Source organism: Spodoptera frugiperda, chromosome 23, assembly GCF_023101765.2.
Source record: "Spodoptera frugiperda isolate SF20-4 chromosome 23, AGI-APGP_CSIRO_Sfru_2.0, whole genome shotgun sequence".
Lineage (NCBI taxonomy): Eukaryota > Metazoa > Arthropoda > Insecta > Lepidoptera > Noctuidae > Spodoptera > Spodoptera frugiperda.
In genome coordinates, this window is record NC_064234.1 from 10,814,538 (window position 1) to 10,832,890 (window position 18,353).

Here is an 18,353-nt window from a genome sequence, read left to right on the forward strand (position 1 = left end):
AAACACGAGGCGGGGTGAAATCGTTCGTATGGATACGCTCACGTTTTTCTTGGCCAACTTAGCGCTAGACTGGCTATAAGTAGCCACAATAATACAACCAAGTTTATTCTTAAATGTAATTTATTCACAAGACTTCTAATATAATATAATTACGTAGTCTTTTAGTCTAAGTTATGTTCTTGCCTACAGACAGGAATCCCGATGTGTTCGAGAAATATTTGGCATTTGCTTCATTGATGCGCGTCTCTGCTGCTTGTGGGTTCACGATCTCAAGGCCCTGTAACAAATAAGAACGCGTTTTGAATGGGATACAAAATGTTTTTGTCATGATCAAGGAAAATGTTACTTCATCCTTATACATCTAAGACACAAAATGCATCATCATCTCCATAAAAAAGTTTATTAGAAATCACTTCATTATGAAGGGGAGGTAAGCAAGTATCGTTGTGACGTTTCAATTAAGCATGTTGTGAACGCCGACAGCTACCATACATGCACGTAACACGCCATGTAATTTCTCAAACAAGCTCCATAATATACGAGGAGCAAATATCTACAATCTAGCACTAACAAGATGACAGTGACCTGTTGTTTAAATCAGTTCGCTATTCGTGCCATTACTCGGCATTCTGTTTGTTATTTTGTCATTATCCCACAGCTGTAATAGCAGAGCCAACACAGCAATAATCCCACCGTACGCTACTACTCAAGTAAGGCAATGCGAAGTAATGACCATTCATTTAATTCTTGCTTATCACGTTAGAGGCTTTTTGCGGCATCTCGTGTCGCTTCATTTGTTGATACAAACATCCACGCGATGTTCTTCTATCGTTTTACATAACAAGCCAGACAGCGCATCCATTACTACAGAGCACAGATGCCCATAAAAATCTAAATTGAATTTCGCATAACTTCAATCCATTCAGTAATTTTATTTGCGACGCGGTCAGACACAAATTAGTTTCGCTAATGGGATTTAGTATTTGAGGAAACCATAAAAAAGTGTTACAATATAATCACTGTTTCCGAAGAGATTGACCCACTATAATCGATGGCTATGCTCATTTCTTTCAATTACCATGAATGTGTGCTAGATATAACCATTTGCAAAGTTTACCTTAAACAATGTAAAAATATGTTAGTACAGCTACTTTCACCATCGCAGTTCCGCATATCGTTATTGAAAATTATTCTCGACTCTGCCTATTCAAATAAATATTGACCATAAATATGGCAAGTTTATTCCGTGGCAAGTAATCGCTTTAGAAATTTGATTCGATACATAATCCCGATCGATGCACTTATCTACAGCTTTTACGGTATATCAGGTAGACGATGCACTTGTGTGTAGTACGACGGGGGCATAATCTCGGTGATTGCTATCAGGCGAGCTAACGGTCCCTGGATGTTGCGGGTTAACGCCGTGAGCCGGCGGCCGCGCCGGGCGGAGGGCAACATATAAATGCATCTACATTTACTAGACAAGCTATCTACTCTAAACGTCTAGGCGTGGCTCCCTATCAATAGGTAGCGGTATGTTTGTGGAGAGCATATAAATTAATGCATAGTCACTCCATTGCAACGTTGATATACAAATGACCGAAGCAACATAATTCAAGCTGCATAAAGCGAACACTTAAAACGTTCACCGAAGCAAGAGACTGCAATTAACTGAGGGAAGATTTTAATAATACCTGTGTCTAGATTTAAATGCTATTTCTATGTGATAACGTAATTATTTTGCTAAAGATAAGTCTATCGACATCTGTGTTGAGTAGGAACGGCCCTTACAAGAGTTACTCTCTAAACTTACGAGTATTTGTATTTTGATGTGTATCTAAATCTAAACGAGGCTCAACATCGTTTAACCTAAGGGCGTAGCCATTCCCATAGCACAAATACCAACAGCGAAATGTAAACGGAGAAAGTCTTGTCCTAACTAACCCGATCGCCTGAAATACTAATAGGTAATTTTCTCGGCTCGCCTACATGCTATGGCAGCCATAGTCGTAACGTCGAACTACGAAACAGACAAGTTTTCTAATTCAACACGATTGTAGGAGTACAATCATGTAGAACATATTGAATTAATACAGACCTCTGACTGTATTTAAAACCCTTTAGATTTTTTGGTTAGTTTCTGAAGTATTAATTCGTATACTGAGCACATGGACAAAGTTGGTACATGATTTATTACGCAGCAGTAACGTAACAGCACTTCACATACCTCTCGAACTTTATACATATAATTTCTAACATAATTTTTACGTTCAACTTAACTTTCCTTGTCTTTTTAAACAGACTTATCAACTTCGAAAACCATCTCACTGTCAAGATTCACCTTATCAGCTATTAAAAAGACTTCTAATCCTATTATGAAGCCTGCGACCACTAGATTAACATTTAATGGGTCAGTTTGTAAACTGTCATGAATATTGCAACGAATTTCACCACTCACTTGTATCAAGAGTCATGACATAATAACCTTTAATGCAAGCTGATATTACTTGGGCAATTGGCCACATGCGGTGCAGACGTTTTATAGCACTATAGCAAAGCTTTAACGAAGGTTTCTGTACCTTTTATTAACACCCTTAGTTTTATACCAACAAATAGGTATTACAAACAGGAGAAATTTTAGTGTGGGGCAAACATTAAAATAAATGCGACAGTAAGATTCTTTGTTACCTCTTTAAGGTTTATCTACTCAACCAATCTTCCAAGGAGAAGGATATATGCTACTAAATGATGCAGGTAAAGCTATGAGTAAAAGCCAGTACACCAATAGTTGTTACTAATAATAGACAGGAGGTTAGGGGCACAAACGTATCCGCCATAATTACGTTAGATTTGAACTTTCTATGTAATATGACACCTATATGTTTCGTGTTAAGCTGCTTAACACTACTGGCGAGATTTTCTGACATGGGTGAATATAAAGTAGGGTAAGGCGTGATAATACGGGTAATATTTCTATTTAATGTAGAACAAAGATTATGAATAGTACTTAGGTACCTATGTACTACTATTATGTATCTATGGTCTAATTAGAGGACTCGGTGCCCCTTTTTAGGTCCTGAAGGTGGCCTTCGAGGTGGTTTTAGTAGGGTAAAAATCCCACACTCCCTATTCTTGCTCTCCAAAAAGCTAGGCGCCTTTTGAAGGATCCCCCATGTCATCAAACAACAAGAGGTACCTATGCACGTGCTAATATAACATGTAAGTCATTAACTAAACGTCATATTGTTTTAATTTGCTATAGACATCATTGGATTTATGAAGTCTACTAGTTTCAAAAGCATTTCATGGCGCCTAATGTGTGCTTTATCAACAACTGTACCAATCAACCTTCAAATCTTTACATCAATAATTAAGATAACGCAATAATCAAAGGATATCGTAATACCAACACAATAGTATTAATTATTCACAGAATTATTGTTTGATGAGGCCTTTACAGAACTTCAATCCGCCATCTTTGTGGACGCTTGATGAACCACAGATGAATAAATAAGACTAATTGGGTTGTTGAACTGACATAAAAGGACGTCATGGTTAAGAAACTACGATCGTTACTGGATAACCGTAAGTTGTTATATCGAGCTAGAGATGAGAACATATGAGTAAAAGAAGCTGGTTTAATTAAAATTTGTAAGGAGTTTAACGCTAAGTAAAACTGAAAAATACACGCAAGTTGGATATTATATCTGAAATGCACTGTTTTTGTTCAGATTTTTATTTCATACGTCGTTTTATTCTCTCATCGAAACATGGATTAATAGATTCACAATTTACATTATTTATGAGTTAGTAGGAATCCACAATATAAGTATTTTTATTAGGTTATGCAACCATGCTTTCGCAAGATATTGGCCTTTTCTGCAGAGATTGATCTCGATCGACAAATGGGGATATCTTGCAACTTGAACGAGACAGCATACGTATTATGCTTTTTAAGAAGTTACTTTACAAATAATTCGTAACATGTAAAGTGAACAATTTACATACGTGCTTTAAATTCAAGTGCCACAATATAATGAAACCTTTGTATTATGCAAGATTCTAGCATGTGTTCCTAGCTTTATAGGCAGTGAATTACTGAGAACACTGTTAGGTCGCAATGTATCGCAACCTGAAGATTTACGTGCTATCTAAGCATTTATGGGTGGCAGTATCACTTAGAAAATGTTGGGTCATTTCGGAATAAATTATGTTGTTAGTATTATGAATTTATGACAGTTTAGTAATACGCTCAGGTAGTAAAAATGGTTTAAAAATTTTCTACCCTTTTCTACCGGGAATTCTACCCTTTTTTTGAGGGCGGAAATACATCCAATGACTTCTCCTAAAAACACCCCGTTCCTACTACTGCTTTTCGACCCGGAGCCTCGGTAATCTGCTAGGCAGTCCGCAGCTCCGGGTGGGAATTCTACCCTAGACTCTCTAATACTCAAGGAGGCAACTAATGAGGCAGTCAAATTGCTTATATCATGTTTTCGAAATATGTACAGGTATAGAGCGGCTTTTCAGGTAATACCGTGGATTGTTTAAATAATTTCCTCTCATTATATGTATAGATAGATGAGTTAGAAGGAATCCACAGTATAAGTATTTTTAATAGGTTATGCAACCATGCTTTCGCAAGATATTGGCCTTTTCTGCAGAGATTGATCTCGATCGACAAATGGGGATATCTTGCAACTTGAACGAGACAGCATACGTATTATGCTTTTTAAGAAGTTACTTTACAAATAATTCGTAACATATAAAGTGAACAGTTTTCATACGTGCTTTAAATTCAAGTGCCATAATATAATGAAACTTGGTATTATGTAAGATTCTAGCATGTGTTCCTAGCTTTATAGGCAGTGAATTACTGAGAACACTGTTAGGTCGCAATGTATCGCAACCTGAAGATTTACGTGCTATCTAGGCATTTATGGGTGGCAGTATCACTTAGAAAACGTTGGGTGATTTCGGAATTAATTATGTTGTTGGTTATGAATTTATGATAGTGTAGTAATACGAAAATCGTAATAAAAATAATCTGTCTCTGCTAACCCAGGAATTGTACACCAATTTGATGACGAGGGGAACCTTCAAAAGACACCTAGCTTTTTGAGGATAAAAACAGGGAGCGTGGGATTTTTTACCTCACTAAAACCACCCCGGCGGCCACCTTCTGCACCTGGTAGGGGCAATGGGTCCTCTAAGTATCCTCCGGAGCCCCAGGAATTCTACCTTACACTTCCTAATACTCAATTACCTTGTTGAGTATTGTTACCAATGAGGCAGTTAAATAATGTTTTTGAAATATACAGGTACAGGTATAGAGCAGCTTCTCAAGTAATACCGTGGATTGTTTAAACAATTTCCTCTCAACTTTTTCCTCATAATAATTAAAGTATGACATTCTCCTAATGGCCTTTTTCTCGTGAGAATCTAGTCCTTAGCTAGGGTTTATACTTATCTACTAAATGTATCATAACAACTATGGAACAACGGCACCTATAGAAAAAGTTTTGAGAACACATCTGCGTATGTCATTCACTCATGGGCGAAGATCAAAGCTATTGAAGAGATTCAGTATTATGTTTAGACTTGTACCTTGTAGACAATACAACGCTGTCTCATAACTTATGAAGAGTTCTAATAACATACCCGATCAGTCTTGTGAAAGTGTTTTGATTAATGCTAATTCCTTCTCTTAGATCTTCTGCATAAGTGAGGCAGTTACAGGCTGAAACGATGATGATCCAGACCAGTATTCAAATAATACTTTTTCATTAGTTTTATAGGGCAGATTTTATTTCATATCAACTAGGATTTTCTCTTGCGTTGGGTGCGTTTACAAACATACGTTCACAAACACGACACATGTTGCGTGGCACCCTGTTGCCCAGCCACCGCGCCAACCGTGCAGTCAAAAGAATGTGTGTATGACGCGTGACAAGCCGTTCTTTTCAGAAGCATTTGTGTCCCATGTTGATTGTGTGACCATCAAACAAATCGAAGCAATAGCTATTTTCGTACCATTTATCGCTGGAACACTTCAAAGTTATTATTCTAAAAATACAAATCCTAATTACTGCTAACAATGTTTTTCTAAACAGTACGGCCATGTTTAAAAAGCCATGAGATAATAGACGATCGAATTAATAGTTCTGTCGGAGTTTTTGTCTTAGCAACCCTGACTCATGAGACCAGCTTGGTAATGGCGTAATAATGGGAAACGCAGTGATGCGGAAAATATAAAGACGTAATGATCCCTCGGATGGGTAAAAATGTAAAAAATGTTCATGTTTGTGAACGTGCGTTTGTAATGAACTTACCGAGAAATCACACCGCGTCATTAAAGACAAGAATAGAATAATTGGCGACCTGTGTTTTAATTGAAACAAACACGAATATATAAAAGTCTTGTTGAGATAGTTTAAAACCGAGACTGCTGAAAATTCCAGTATTGGATGCAAGAAGCTCAAAAATAACATTTTGAAGTCTTAAATTCTTACCGATGTAAGAAATTAAGAATGTCCCGTATCCTGAGCTGCGGGCGGCCTCGCTAAATACCGGAGCTCCGACTCAAAGAAGAAGCGGCAGTTTTTAGTCAGTAAAAGTCTGTCACTTTCCCTAGCCTCAGCTAAGGCGGGAGAAGTCATTGGGAGATTGAAAAGATGTAGAACCCACAGAGTGTACGCGACAACATGACCATTTAATACTGAAGTCGCCGTGGCGCGGCGGCGGCTGAACCGTCGGTTCTTTAATTCAAAAAACGTATACGTAATTAAGTAACTTTAATATTGTATAGTTCTGTTGGCATGTTTTTGTATTTTCTACTGCGATTCGTGAAAACCTATAATTGGCTTTTTGTCACATTATACCACATTATTTATTCAAATTACAGCTGTTGGTTTTCCATGTGTTTAAATAAATAAACATTCTATTGGATATACCGTTTCCTCTTGTCCAACTTGATAGATTGCTCCATTTGCATAGAAAATAAATAAAATATGTATCTAAGTATGCATGTTGCGAATTATGCAAGATATATTTATAGAGTAGCGATGAAAGTCTTAATCTGTTTTTAATTCGATCTTAATTTGATCTATGAATAGTTATGAATAATAATTGTTACCTAAGATTTAAAAAGATAATTCCAGATTTGGATGAGCGGATTTTTAAGCAAAATATTTTGATAAAATTAATGATCTAGGTTAGCAAAGTAAAGATAGTAAACTATTTTTAAGATAGTGAACCATTACACATTCCTGCTAAAGTTTAATTTCATTTGCTTCGAAATCCAATGAAAATTCAGACACCCAAGACTTCTAAAAACGGACTGAATAATGAACAGCAAACCGTGAGAGCTACATTACGTTCCTTCCTAATATTTGCAACTCAGATGAAGTTATGTACCAAAACAATTCCATTGTCTGTATTTTAGGTCGCACCTCAAAAACAGCTATTGTGCATCTCAATTACGTATGCCTAGATAAGATAGCGAAAAATCTCAAAACGATTATGTATAAATTCCGACTAATATTACGAATGTGAATGTGTTTGTTTGTTTTTTTTTTCACATCTCCTCGGTACTACGTGTTTTAATGGTAAGTAAGTATGACTTTTGTGTCAATGTAAGGAAGCTGGAGAGTGATATAATAGGCTACTCTTTTTACTGTGTATATTAAGTAATTAGTGATTTTATAATGGTTTGGAATCTAAAATAATAATAATTGAACCAGCCAGAGGAGTTACAATTGCTTTGCCGACCTTTAAGAGATTGGGGATATATAGATTGTTCGTATATTCGCCTTGAATAGATTCCGAAACTAAGAGAAAGATTTGAAGGCTTGGAACGGACCTTTTAGGACATAGGTACCTAAATTCCACACGGACAAAGCCACAGTCGAAAAGTTAGTTTACAAAGAAGATGTCTCTATCCGTATTATGTAGGTAGCTAAGTAAATGAATACGTGAGACGATGTAACGAAACAATGCGACTCGAGTGCGTACAACGACACACATTTTTTACAATAGTCAACGAGTAGTTATGTAATTTAAAAACGTTTATCGTGTGTTCAGTTTTTGTTGGCTGGCCTGATGGTTGCAGTGAGCGGTGCAAGGCATTTTTGTTTGAGTTCTTATTAGGAGATTTGTCTTAAAAACGTTTGGAGTATAAAGAGAAGAGCTCTTGATGTAGGAAAAGTGTCGATTTGATGATCAGACGAAATAAAAAGAACGGCTTTGTTTTTTATTACACCCTTTTTTAAAGGGGGTATATCATCCAATGTCTTCTCCCGCCTTGGGTGAGGTGAGAGACCGTCAAACTCTTACTTAATAAACACCACCCTGTTCCTACTCCTGCTTTGAACCCCGGTAACCCAAGGCAGTCCGCAGCTCCGGATATTACACTTTTTGGAAAAGAGTTGTTAATAAGGTACCCGATGGGCTCGACTCGATGGATAAAACAATAATGAAAATTGTCAATTAATGGTAATGCCTCTTAGCAACCATTTCCCTCCTAATTGGCAATACCATCAATAATAAATTATAAGGAAAGAATAACAAAAAAATCAACATTTACAACGGTTATTTCAGAAGAATCCGAATGACACGGTTACATTACATCACGTAATACGTTGATGTCAGCACAAAGCTAGAGAATGCAGTGTTATCGAACATTTATTCTTAAATGACCAGATAAAGGACCACGTAAGGTTCACTTAGCTTAAATTCAATACACTTCAACCGTTCATAAAATAACAACCTGACATAAAAATAAGAGTGCAAATAAAGAGCAAACTGCGTGCGTGCATAATATAGGGACCCTTTTTATTTGAATATTATTTCGTCACCCATTCCTTTATGATTTCAAGATAATAAGATACACATTACTTTTACATAATAAATGGGTGCTTTTTTGAGGGGGAAAATCATTTAATGACTTCTCCCGGCTTGTACGAGAGAGTGTCTTACTGACTAAAAGCCACTCCGTTCCTACTACTTTTCGAGCCGAACCCCGAAAACCCGCTAGGCAGTCCGCAGCTACAATGGTGCTATAAGCCAGAGATGCCTTTGCATCCTGTTTCACCAATTATATTTCAAGATTCTGATTATATAATATTACAGTGAATCTTTCCAATAAATATCTTTACACTTATCTTCGGTGTAAGGAAACCAATTGAGTCCATAAAATAGTACCTATGTCTGAACAGAACGATATATTACTAAGAAGTATAGACAAGTCATAATTGAATAACTAGTAAACTAATAATATTCGTGACCGAATAGCGGAATTAATAACTATATGCTGTAACAGAAAGTAGGTTTATGTCTTTACGCGACAGTTGAACACGAGTCGTTGTGTTCGTTCCTCGAATTGGAGAGTGTACCTACTTCAGATATTTTTCACTGTTTCTTAGTGATGACAATACTGTATTAGGCTGCAATTCCGCCAGAACTGTGCTGTGCTGCGTTGCTGTGGATGCGTTTAGCTTCCACCAACCATATTCATTGGTACACATATCTTAGCACTGGTGGAAACGGAGTCAGCTAAGCTATGTGTTTTATAATGAAAGATGCGTGCTATGGATGTGTGCTATGGATGGCTTTTCTACTATCTAAACATCAGATACTCGAGCTGCGCATCTACCTTACACAGCTACTTTGCGTGGGTGCCGAAGATTTTTTTAATTCTATTATCATCGTGTATTTTGAATTGTATTAAAAAAATGTCAAGTACGAGAAAAGGAACATTTCAGAAATGACATATCAATATGCAAGCGCTAGTTCACACAAGTGTTACCGCCAATGTTCGCACGGAGTACGCCGTTCGCTTCCGAGCTTAATTGAGTAAGCACTTACTTCCTGCGCTATGAATTTAATATTAACATTACAAGTGCAAATATAGGTTTCACATTTATGCTCTTGATCTTGAGCAGTTAACTAACAGTAAAAATGTATATAAGTTAAGTGTGGGAGAGCCATGCTTCGGTACGAATGGGCCGGCTCGACCGGAGTGATACCACGGCCTCACAGAAAACCGACGTGAAACAACGCTTGCGTTGTGTTTCGTTCTGTGAGTGATCCCCGTTTCCCCAACAACCCTTAAATTCCTAACCCCTTAAATGTCGGCAACGCACTTGTAACGCCTCTGGTATTTCAAGTGTCCATGGGCGGCGGCGATTGCATACCACCAGGTGAACCGTCTGCTCGTTTACCGGCTTAATCCATAAAAAACCCAACGATCTTAAAAAAAACTGAGTTATCGACAGAAACTTAATTGAGTTTCTGTTTTGGTCGGAAAACCGATCGCAATCCAAAGATTGTAAAAAGCCCAGACCTCATTTAACACTTGATCAATGAGGCACAATAGCACAATAAGGCAATTCGTTTTTAAACCACAAAGAAATGGACATAGATATTGCCCTTCACACCGATCACCTTTTTAGCTGCGCATACGCATTAAGCTTATAAACCGGTAAAAAGATGACATGTCGGGTCAATAATTTGTCACGGCTTTATAAAAATATTCTAAGCATCTGATGACTGCATATTAAGTTGAATATAGGTAAAAATACATTATTTAAAAGGCTATAATTTTGACAAATCAACTGTCTTATAGGTACCGTTTTTCCTCAAATAACTACACAGGCGTAACGATAACGATGTGTTTTTTCACAGTAATAAATAACGGTAACTATTGTTTTTGAAAGACACATGTAGGTTATAATGTGACGGTATTTTTATTATCTATACTGAACTGTTTATGTTATATTAGGTTCGTTTTTATAAACGTGTTCATAAATAAAAACGTAAGCATTTTTGTACTAATTCCTGTTTTAATACTTTAACTTGTCTAATATCCCTAAAATTATACCTACTTTACGATACACGAAATTTTATAATTTGATTTCAATTTATAAAATGTAAATTGTTAATCTTAATAAGAATCTGGGTAGCGTTCATATTGATCATAACAGCATTAAATTTGACCATGAACCTGTCTTAAGAACGTGCTCCAAAGCTATTGTTACTTTTTTCTAGATTATTAAATAACAACATAGCAATGTTATTTATTATGTCATAGAAGCACAAAATTAGATCGCATTTTTAGGAGGAAAATCATCCAATGACTTCTACTGCCTTGGGCGAGGCGAAAGGGAGCGTCAGACTCTTACTGACTAAAAACCACCCCGTTCCTACTCCTGCTTTTCGAACCGAAGCCCCGGTAACCCGCTAGGCAGTCAGCTCCGGGTATTAGATCACCTTAAAATGACATTTCGAGTTCGACTTTGTCATTTTTATTTCTTATTGTTTCTCAACATTTGATACATATGCAAATAAACCAGATAATCCATTATAATATAAGTGCATAATATAATTTAAATTAAATCGTTTTATGTTACGAAAGTAAAAAAGTGCAATTTATTATTTTGTGTATTACGTAAAACTTAACGATGTGATGCAATTTGCATTTTAATATTTCTTTCTCACTATAAAATATTGTATTGAAATACATTTGATGTAGAAAAGAATTTATTACACTGGTAGCATCTGTCTGAGAATTTGCATACTTGAATGGTCTAGATCTAAAAAGATGCATCTTTTATATTTTATCTTTCTTTTCTTATGTAATAACCAGATATCCTTGAAGCAGAATGAAGTGAACGAGATATCCTTGTGAATGAGTCACTGTAGCTGCGTCCTATTCTGTCTGACGATCAAATTTGTTAAGGGCGTACCAAAATAAAAATTGTGTAAGAAAAGGCCTTTTTTATGGTATATAAGCCGGCAAACGAGCAGACGGATCACCTAATGGTAAGCAATGGCAACCGCCCATGGAGGCGTTACAAGTGTGTTGTCGGCCTTTTGGGGGTAAGGAATTTAAGGGTTGGTAGGGATTTGGAGATTGGAAAGATTGGGAAAGGGGGTAAATGGGCTTCTGGTCTCAGACAACTTTGCTTACCAGTGGGACAATTAAAAGCTGGTGATGATGATGATACTATCAATAATAGGTTGTGAAAATCTCTGGAATTGACTATGTAATAAGATAAAACTTACCTGCAACGGAGTAAAGGCGACAGACGAAGCGGTACCGGACACCTGTCTCCGAATGCTAGTGGCGCCGCCATACTGTTGCTGTTTCTGCAAGTTCTTCTGCAGCGTCTTGCTAATGCGCACTTTGGTCTTCTCGTCTATCTGAGGTAGACGGACCCGACCCGTGCTGGACTTGCCGATTGTGCCGCGAGAGTAGCCGAGATCTTCTTGGTAGGCGTCGTCTTCGATCTGAAGGAAGAACGTTGGTGTTTAATTAATGTTGAAGGGGTAAGTATTTTTTGTGCGACATGTATAAGAAAATCCTGAAAGTAAAACCCATAAGATACGCCATACGGTACAGATATATTCAGCTTTGTTGCATTATACATATATGTTTTATTGGATTTTCAAATTTATTGCAAGGTAGTAAAGTCGACAATCTAGTTAAGTTTTAGAAGTTAGAGAAGTTACGCGTGCATTTCTCGATTTTATAAATAAGTCTCATTAATATTTAATTTGTTTTTATTGCGTAGACCCTATAAGTACTTATAGCTACGGGTATACAACTATACCCCATATTACATAGAAAAACTACAACAATTAAAGAACAATAAAGGAAATAGACTTCCCTTGATGACTCGAAGAATATGATAATAATCAGGAGATACCATTTCGCCTTCCTCATAGCAGGTTGTATGTTTAAGAGCAAATATTATGAGGAAGTGAGTTACGTTACATGTACTATATGTAAGCACCATGAATTGAAGTTTCACATCACATAAAGTAAATGTGGTATCATCAGGTTAGGACATGAGCAACATAATGTTGTATTGGGTCTAGTTCCGAGAGCGTCTGAATAAAAAAGGGTGTGTTACAATCATTTCTCGTGCAACTCTCGTTTAGATTATTATTTTTTCCTATCCAATTAAACTGTATAGAATAGAATCAGGCGTTACTTTGCGAAAATCCATGCTACATTAACAATACAGTAAAATTTTAGTATAAGCGGAATTAAATCTAAAAATCGTACTGTATTGTTAACAATTTAATTGTATTAGGTACATATGTATGAGGTCGATTAAGGTCGGAGGAAGTGCCGCTGGATGCACCTCGCTTTAAACAGGTCTATCTGGAAGTCATTGGGTGAGGCCTATTTTCAGCAGTGGATGTCTTGTGGCTGATATGATGATGAGGTATGTATTTTTGGACAAACCTATTTAATTACTCCATCAAAATTCTGTTAACAACTTTACCGACAATTTTATAATACGTACAATTCTTACTAAGAAGCTTGTTAACACATTTTTTTAATCGGAACCATCTTCGACTAAATCATTGCAAAAACAAGAAAGTATCACGTAATATCTACGCATAAAATTAATTACATTAATAGCCCATAAATCTCGTGTAATTTTAGAAAATATCTGATTGATACTAAATGGTTTATGCTATGAATAATATTAACACAGGTTTGTAATTGATTGGTGTTCGATCGGGTCTGGCAATTATGGCGGGCGCCGTCAGTGAAGTCCGCTAATACTAGATAATCTTCGGACATACTGCTGTGGAGTTTGGCAAACTGAGTGACGAGAAATTATACAATTTTATAACTGCGAAATGAAGTTTGTTTTTCTGGAGCTGCGGACAACTTAACGGGTTACCGGGGTGCCGTCTCGAAGCAGATTAGGAACGGGGTTAGTAAAAGTCAAACACTGTCTCGAAGACAGGACAATTTACTGGATTTTAAGCCTTCAAAAAATGCCTGTTTGTTACATTCCTTTTTATATGTTACAAGATGTAGTCTCAGACTACAGACTACAATACATCTTGTAACTTGCAACGAGATCAAAAACCCGATCAGTCAAGGTACATTAATTGTACTTTTCCTTTAACCCAAATGTAGATAAAAATCATGCAATCGAAACCCTTATAAACCTTTGTATTTAGTCAGAGACTACAGACTACATCTTGTAATTTGCAACGAGATCAAAAACCCGATCAGTCAAGGTACATTAATTGTACTGCAAATGTAACCCGTATTAGCGATCATCGGGACGTTTATATATTCTTTACAATACAAAATTAACGAGGCAACGTCCCGGTACGATCGTAAGAACTAACAATGAAAATAAATCACATACATATTATTCATCGCGAATCACGCACACCAAATTACGTGAGCGTTCTATATTGTTCATTATAACAACATTTAAATTAATAATCTCATAAATAACAGATTAATAATAACTTTAAGTGAATTTTTAAATAAAATAAACACGAACGTAAACAGCATTTGTGTAAATCGAACCACTCGTGCGCGAATTCAGACCATTTTACCGTAAATATGACTTATAAAATGTGCAAAGCAATTATTAATTTGAAGTTTTATTTTTTAAAAAAAGTGCAGCTGTCAGAGCTGTGTGTAGCGTTAATGGCGGACGGCGCACGCGCACGGACGTCCGCGCGCTTCAACAGGTCGAGTTCCGGTCTATTTGATCCGGGTGAAAAAAACGGGCCACTTCTGCCGAACGATTTGAAATTCAACGCATCTGCCGCGGACCGCCGAGCGTGACGTCACATTTACGTTAAGGATTCCACGAACGCAAGCGCAAATAATGATACGATCAATTATTTCGACTATCAACGTACGCTGTGTTCTCTATATCCGTTAATTATGGCGGTTTCTCTATTATAAAATGTTGAGAATTTTCACCGATATGATACCTGTTTCATTAAAATTACTTTGTAATTTCGTTTATCATGGAATACACGAATGCGGTAAACTGCTGTAGTTTAGTGAAGTTAACGGGGTTTTAATTCAAGTTTTGTAAATGTTGATATTAATTGGATTGGTAAATAATTCTAATTTCATATTTTAGAACGATAAAGCTTTTGGCTTAATAAATAAATGCATTTTTTTTAAATACCTACTTGTGTCAGAAAAGCCGAATTATGTTCCATATCGTCACCAATATTGTCTGAACTAAATTAAACAATTTCAAACCCTATCCCAACTACATAAATAAGTAAATCGAACGTTACACTCACGTCAGCGAAGTTAAGTCGGTTAGCGTTCTTCCTGAACTCCGTCATGGCGTATCGTTCCTTCATCTTCCTCACTCGCTTGCCGCCGCGTTTCTTCCTGCTTTGTTCTATAGGCTTCGGTAAAGGTTTCACGAACTTTACTGGCGGTGGTTCCTAGAGGAGAGTGTACAATTATTAGGTGCCTATATTTTCATGAAATAAGAAAAAACGTTCTTAATGAGATGATTTTTTATATTATGTGAGAGCTGTGCTTCGATACGAATGCCCCGGTTCGACCGGCGTGATGGCACGATATCACAGAAAATCGTTTTGTTTGGCCATGTCAAGATGAGATGCGTTTATCGAAGACGCAATTCTTCCTACCTTTCCCCGATCCCCAAATACCCAAAAGGCCGGCAAGGCAATTGGTCTGATTTTGTGCTGTCCAAGAATGGTTTTTTATGGAATAGATGGCAAACGAGCTGACGGGTCATCTGATAGTAAGCGATATATCCATGTAAACATAATTATTTCCTACCTGCATTTTATCGAGTTTCTTCTCGATAGACTCACGCAACATTCGTCCGATGCTTCCGTCCGTACTCTCGTGGCAGGCGTCCACGCGAGCCGCCAACGTTATCTTAGTCGACACCAACTTCGCCGCTTTGTATCTCAACTCCTGGAAGAGAAAATACAATAAAGAGCTTGTTATTATTATTATTTTGCCTTATAAAAGCTTTGGATAAGAAAATTAACAGATATTACACGTTAATACTTAGTTCTTTTATCTATAAATTATAGATTATAATATAGTCTATATTTCCCAAAGAGACTTTTTTTTGTTGTATACTCATTAGTTTTGTTTTTTTTTGCTTTAAAATACTTGGAAATGTGAAATTAAATATGTTTCTTTGAGAAAGTTTAATCATAAGTACAATCTCATGTTTAAATATCGGCAACTAATTACCAGTCATCCAACATGATAATATCACAATATTTATGAATGAGTATGAGTGAGATGGTGAGATGGAGAAAACCAGAAGACTAAAAAGCAAATTAAGCATAGGTACTTACAGGAGGAGTATCTTGGACTATAGACGAGAAGTAAATGAAGCCAGTGTGTGGGAGGGCTGTGGCCTGCGAGAATCCAGACAGTGTTTTCTTCTGTTGACCGAGTGGCAGGATGTTACAGGCAGGCATCTTAGCCAGTTTTGATAGACCACCTGCCACACCCAGGATCTTTGCAGCTGTTGATGCACCTGGTGATTTGAAAAGGAAAGGGTTAGTGTTTAATAGTTTCTAATATGTATTTTTATTACAGATTGACAACCAAAATTAATCACATGTGATGTATTACTACTACTGCAAAAAGCATTGCATGTAATAATTTATTGAATAAGTTTAACTTACCAACAATAGCTGTTATATTTGGTGCAATAAAAGCCATTCTACTTTCAACATATTCATAGATTTTGGATTTGAAGTTATTCAGCTCAGTGGCCATGTCACAAGCCTCATTTATCTCAGCTAATTCCTTTTCAGTCAAAAGTTTTCTGAAAAGAAATAAAAAGTTAGTAGTTATGTAGATTAGATGCACACATTCTTCTTAAAAAAATACTTTTACATAAAAATGGTAAAGGCGCCACATCTTTTAACTTATGGTCAAAACAGAGATCTACATCAAACACAATGTGTTTTCTATTGTATTTTATACACCGACAGACTAGAGGTCAGTCCAAGAGTTTAGTGCCACATTCACGAATTTGAAAATCAAATGCTTCTTAAATCATTACTCTTTCCTTTACAACCCAAACAATATTACACTTCTCACTCTTCTGGTGTTGCAACATCCATGGGTAGTACCAAATGCAGTAAGCATTTAAGCATTAATTGATCTATCTGCTGATTTGGCACCTCTATCCCATAAAAAACAATAAGAGAGATCTAAAACTAAGAAAAAACTAGGAAATTAAATCTCACCCCTGTGTAGTTGATGCAGTAACAGACACAATCATAATAGTGGCCTGCGTCAGGAAGCTCTGCAGCGTCTCATTATTCTTAGCTTGATCCAAATCATTGCCGAGTTCCCTCACAGATCGAATGTAATCTTGTGGTGAAATTATCAAAGATTCTAGCTCTGGAAACCTTTTCTGATATTTATCCCGAACATATCTGTGGATAATAGCTGAAAAATAATTTGTAGTTCAGGTTTATGTTTGCCTAATGCATTTTAGGCATGGATGATTGATTTAGAAGCTGTTGCTTGGTCAAAGCATAGCCAAAGGTCTATAATAATATCAAATATAGTGAATGTTCTATTCCAGATAACTAATTACAGTATAACTGATGTTTTTTATGTTAATATACAGTATAAAGGAGATCATAAGAGGTCTCCCCATACAGTAAAATATAATTATATAGAAGCTCAATACCAAATAACAATTTAAACCCAATCCCAATGAAATAAGACTATAAGTAATAGTGATAGGTATTAAACTAATATAAGCAAATACATAATGTAAAGACACCTACCAATTTCTCCGTCAATCTCAACAGCAATGTTATTTGCCTCCACAATGAGCTGGTACTCCGGGTCAGTTTCCATCAACCCTGTCACTTCTATTTTTTGTCTATTATTCCCAACATTATGCTCTATAGACGTCATCACCTGGAATTACAAAATATTAAGTCAGAATTAACAGTAATCACCACATGTAAATGATAAATCTATCATGTACGTTTCTTACCCGCTTCAGTCGATCTGAGTGTCTTAATTTTGCCAATTCTCTAATGGAAACATTTTTTATGTCTTCTTCTTTCGGAATCACGGGATATGGCACAGCAAACTCATGATCCTCGTCCATTTTATTGTTGTCAATAAGTGCCTCAAGTTCTCCATCATCATTTTCCTCCAAGTCAGCGAGTAATTCATCAGCTAGAGACATGATTCCTTGTTATTGTATACCAGAGAGTAAATAAAGCAAAATCCAAGCTTCTGTGCACTTTCTAGAATATTTAAGACACTGTAAACATTCACAATTTCAACACAAACCAATGCGATGCAGCATCAATGACTGAAAATGACATAAATTGTGGTTGTCACTGTCAAAACAAAGTAAGCGTTAATTTTTTTATGTATTAGCACCAAGTACTTTGAGATTCGTATAAAACCTATTTAAATGTATAAATACTTGTCAAACATAATAAAATTAATAGCAGTTGGTAAAGTAAGTAACAATTGGTGTGTTGTTAAAAGTTTTCTCACCCACTCAGTTGAAAATGTAACGATT

The 18,353-nt window shown here is 36.4% G+C and overlaps 1 protein-coding gene across 1 annotated transcript; it reads right to left on the bottom strand.

Annotated features, from left to right (window-relative positions):
• Positions 1–102: 102 nt before the first annotated feature.
• LOC118267159 (U4/U6 small nuclear ribonucleoprotein Prp31) lies at positions 103–18,144 on the bottom strand. The gene is made up of 9 exons (XM_035580975.2): positions 17,811–18,144; positions 17,596–17,731; positions 17,044–17,248; positions 16,474–16,616; positions 16,138–16,322; positions 15,602–15,742; positions 15,088–15,237; positions 12,064–12,288; positions 103–277 (listed from the first exon to the last, which is right to left on the bottom strand). Exons 1-9 carry the CDS (start codon positions 18,006–18,008, stop codon positions 167–169), a joined length of 1,494 nt encoding a protein of 497 aa, XP_035436868.1. The 5' UTR covers positions 18,009–18,144; the 3' UTR covers positions 103–166.
• Positions 18,145–18,353: the final 209 nt, after the last annotated feature.

Excerpts from the sequence above, each read along its gene's own strand:
- LOC118267159 (XM_035580975.2), bottom strand. The coding sequence starts at position 18,008 with ATGTCTCTAGCTGATGAATTACTCGCTGACTTGGAGGAAAATGATGAT. Across the intron at positions 16,617-17,043 it reads ACTGCATCAACTACACAGGG|AAAACTTTTGACTGAAAAGG; the intron begins GTGAGATTTAAT and ends ATTTCTTTTCAG. Across the intron at positions 278-12,063 it reads TCGCCTTTACTCCGTTGCAG|GGCCTTGAGATCGTGAACCC; the intron begins GTAAGTTTTATC and ends TATTTGTTACAG.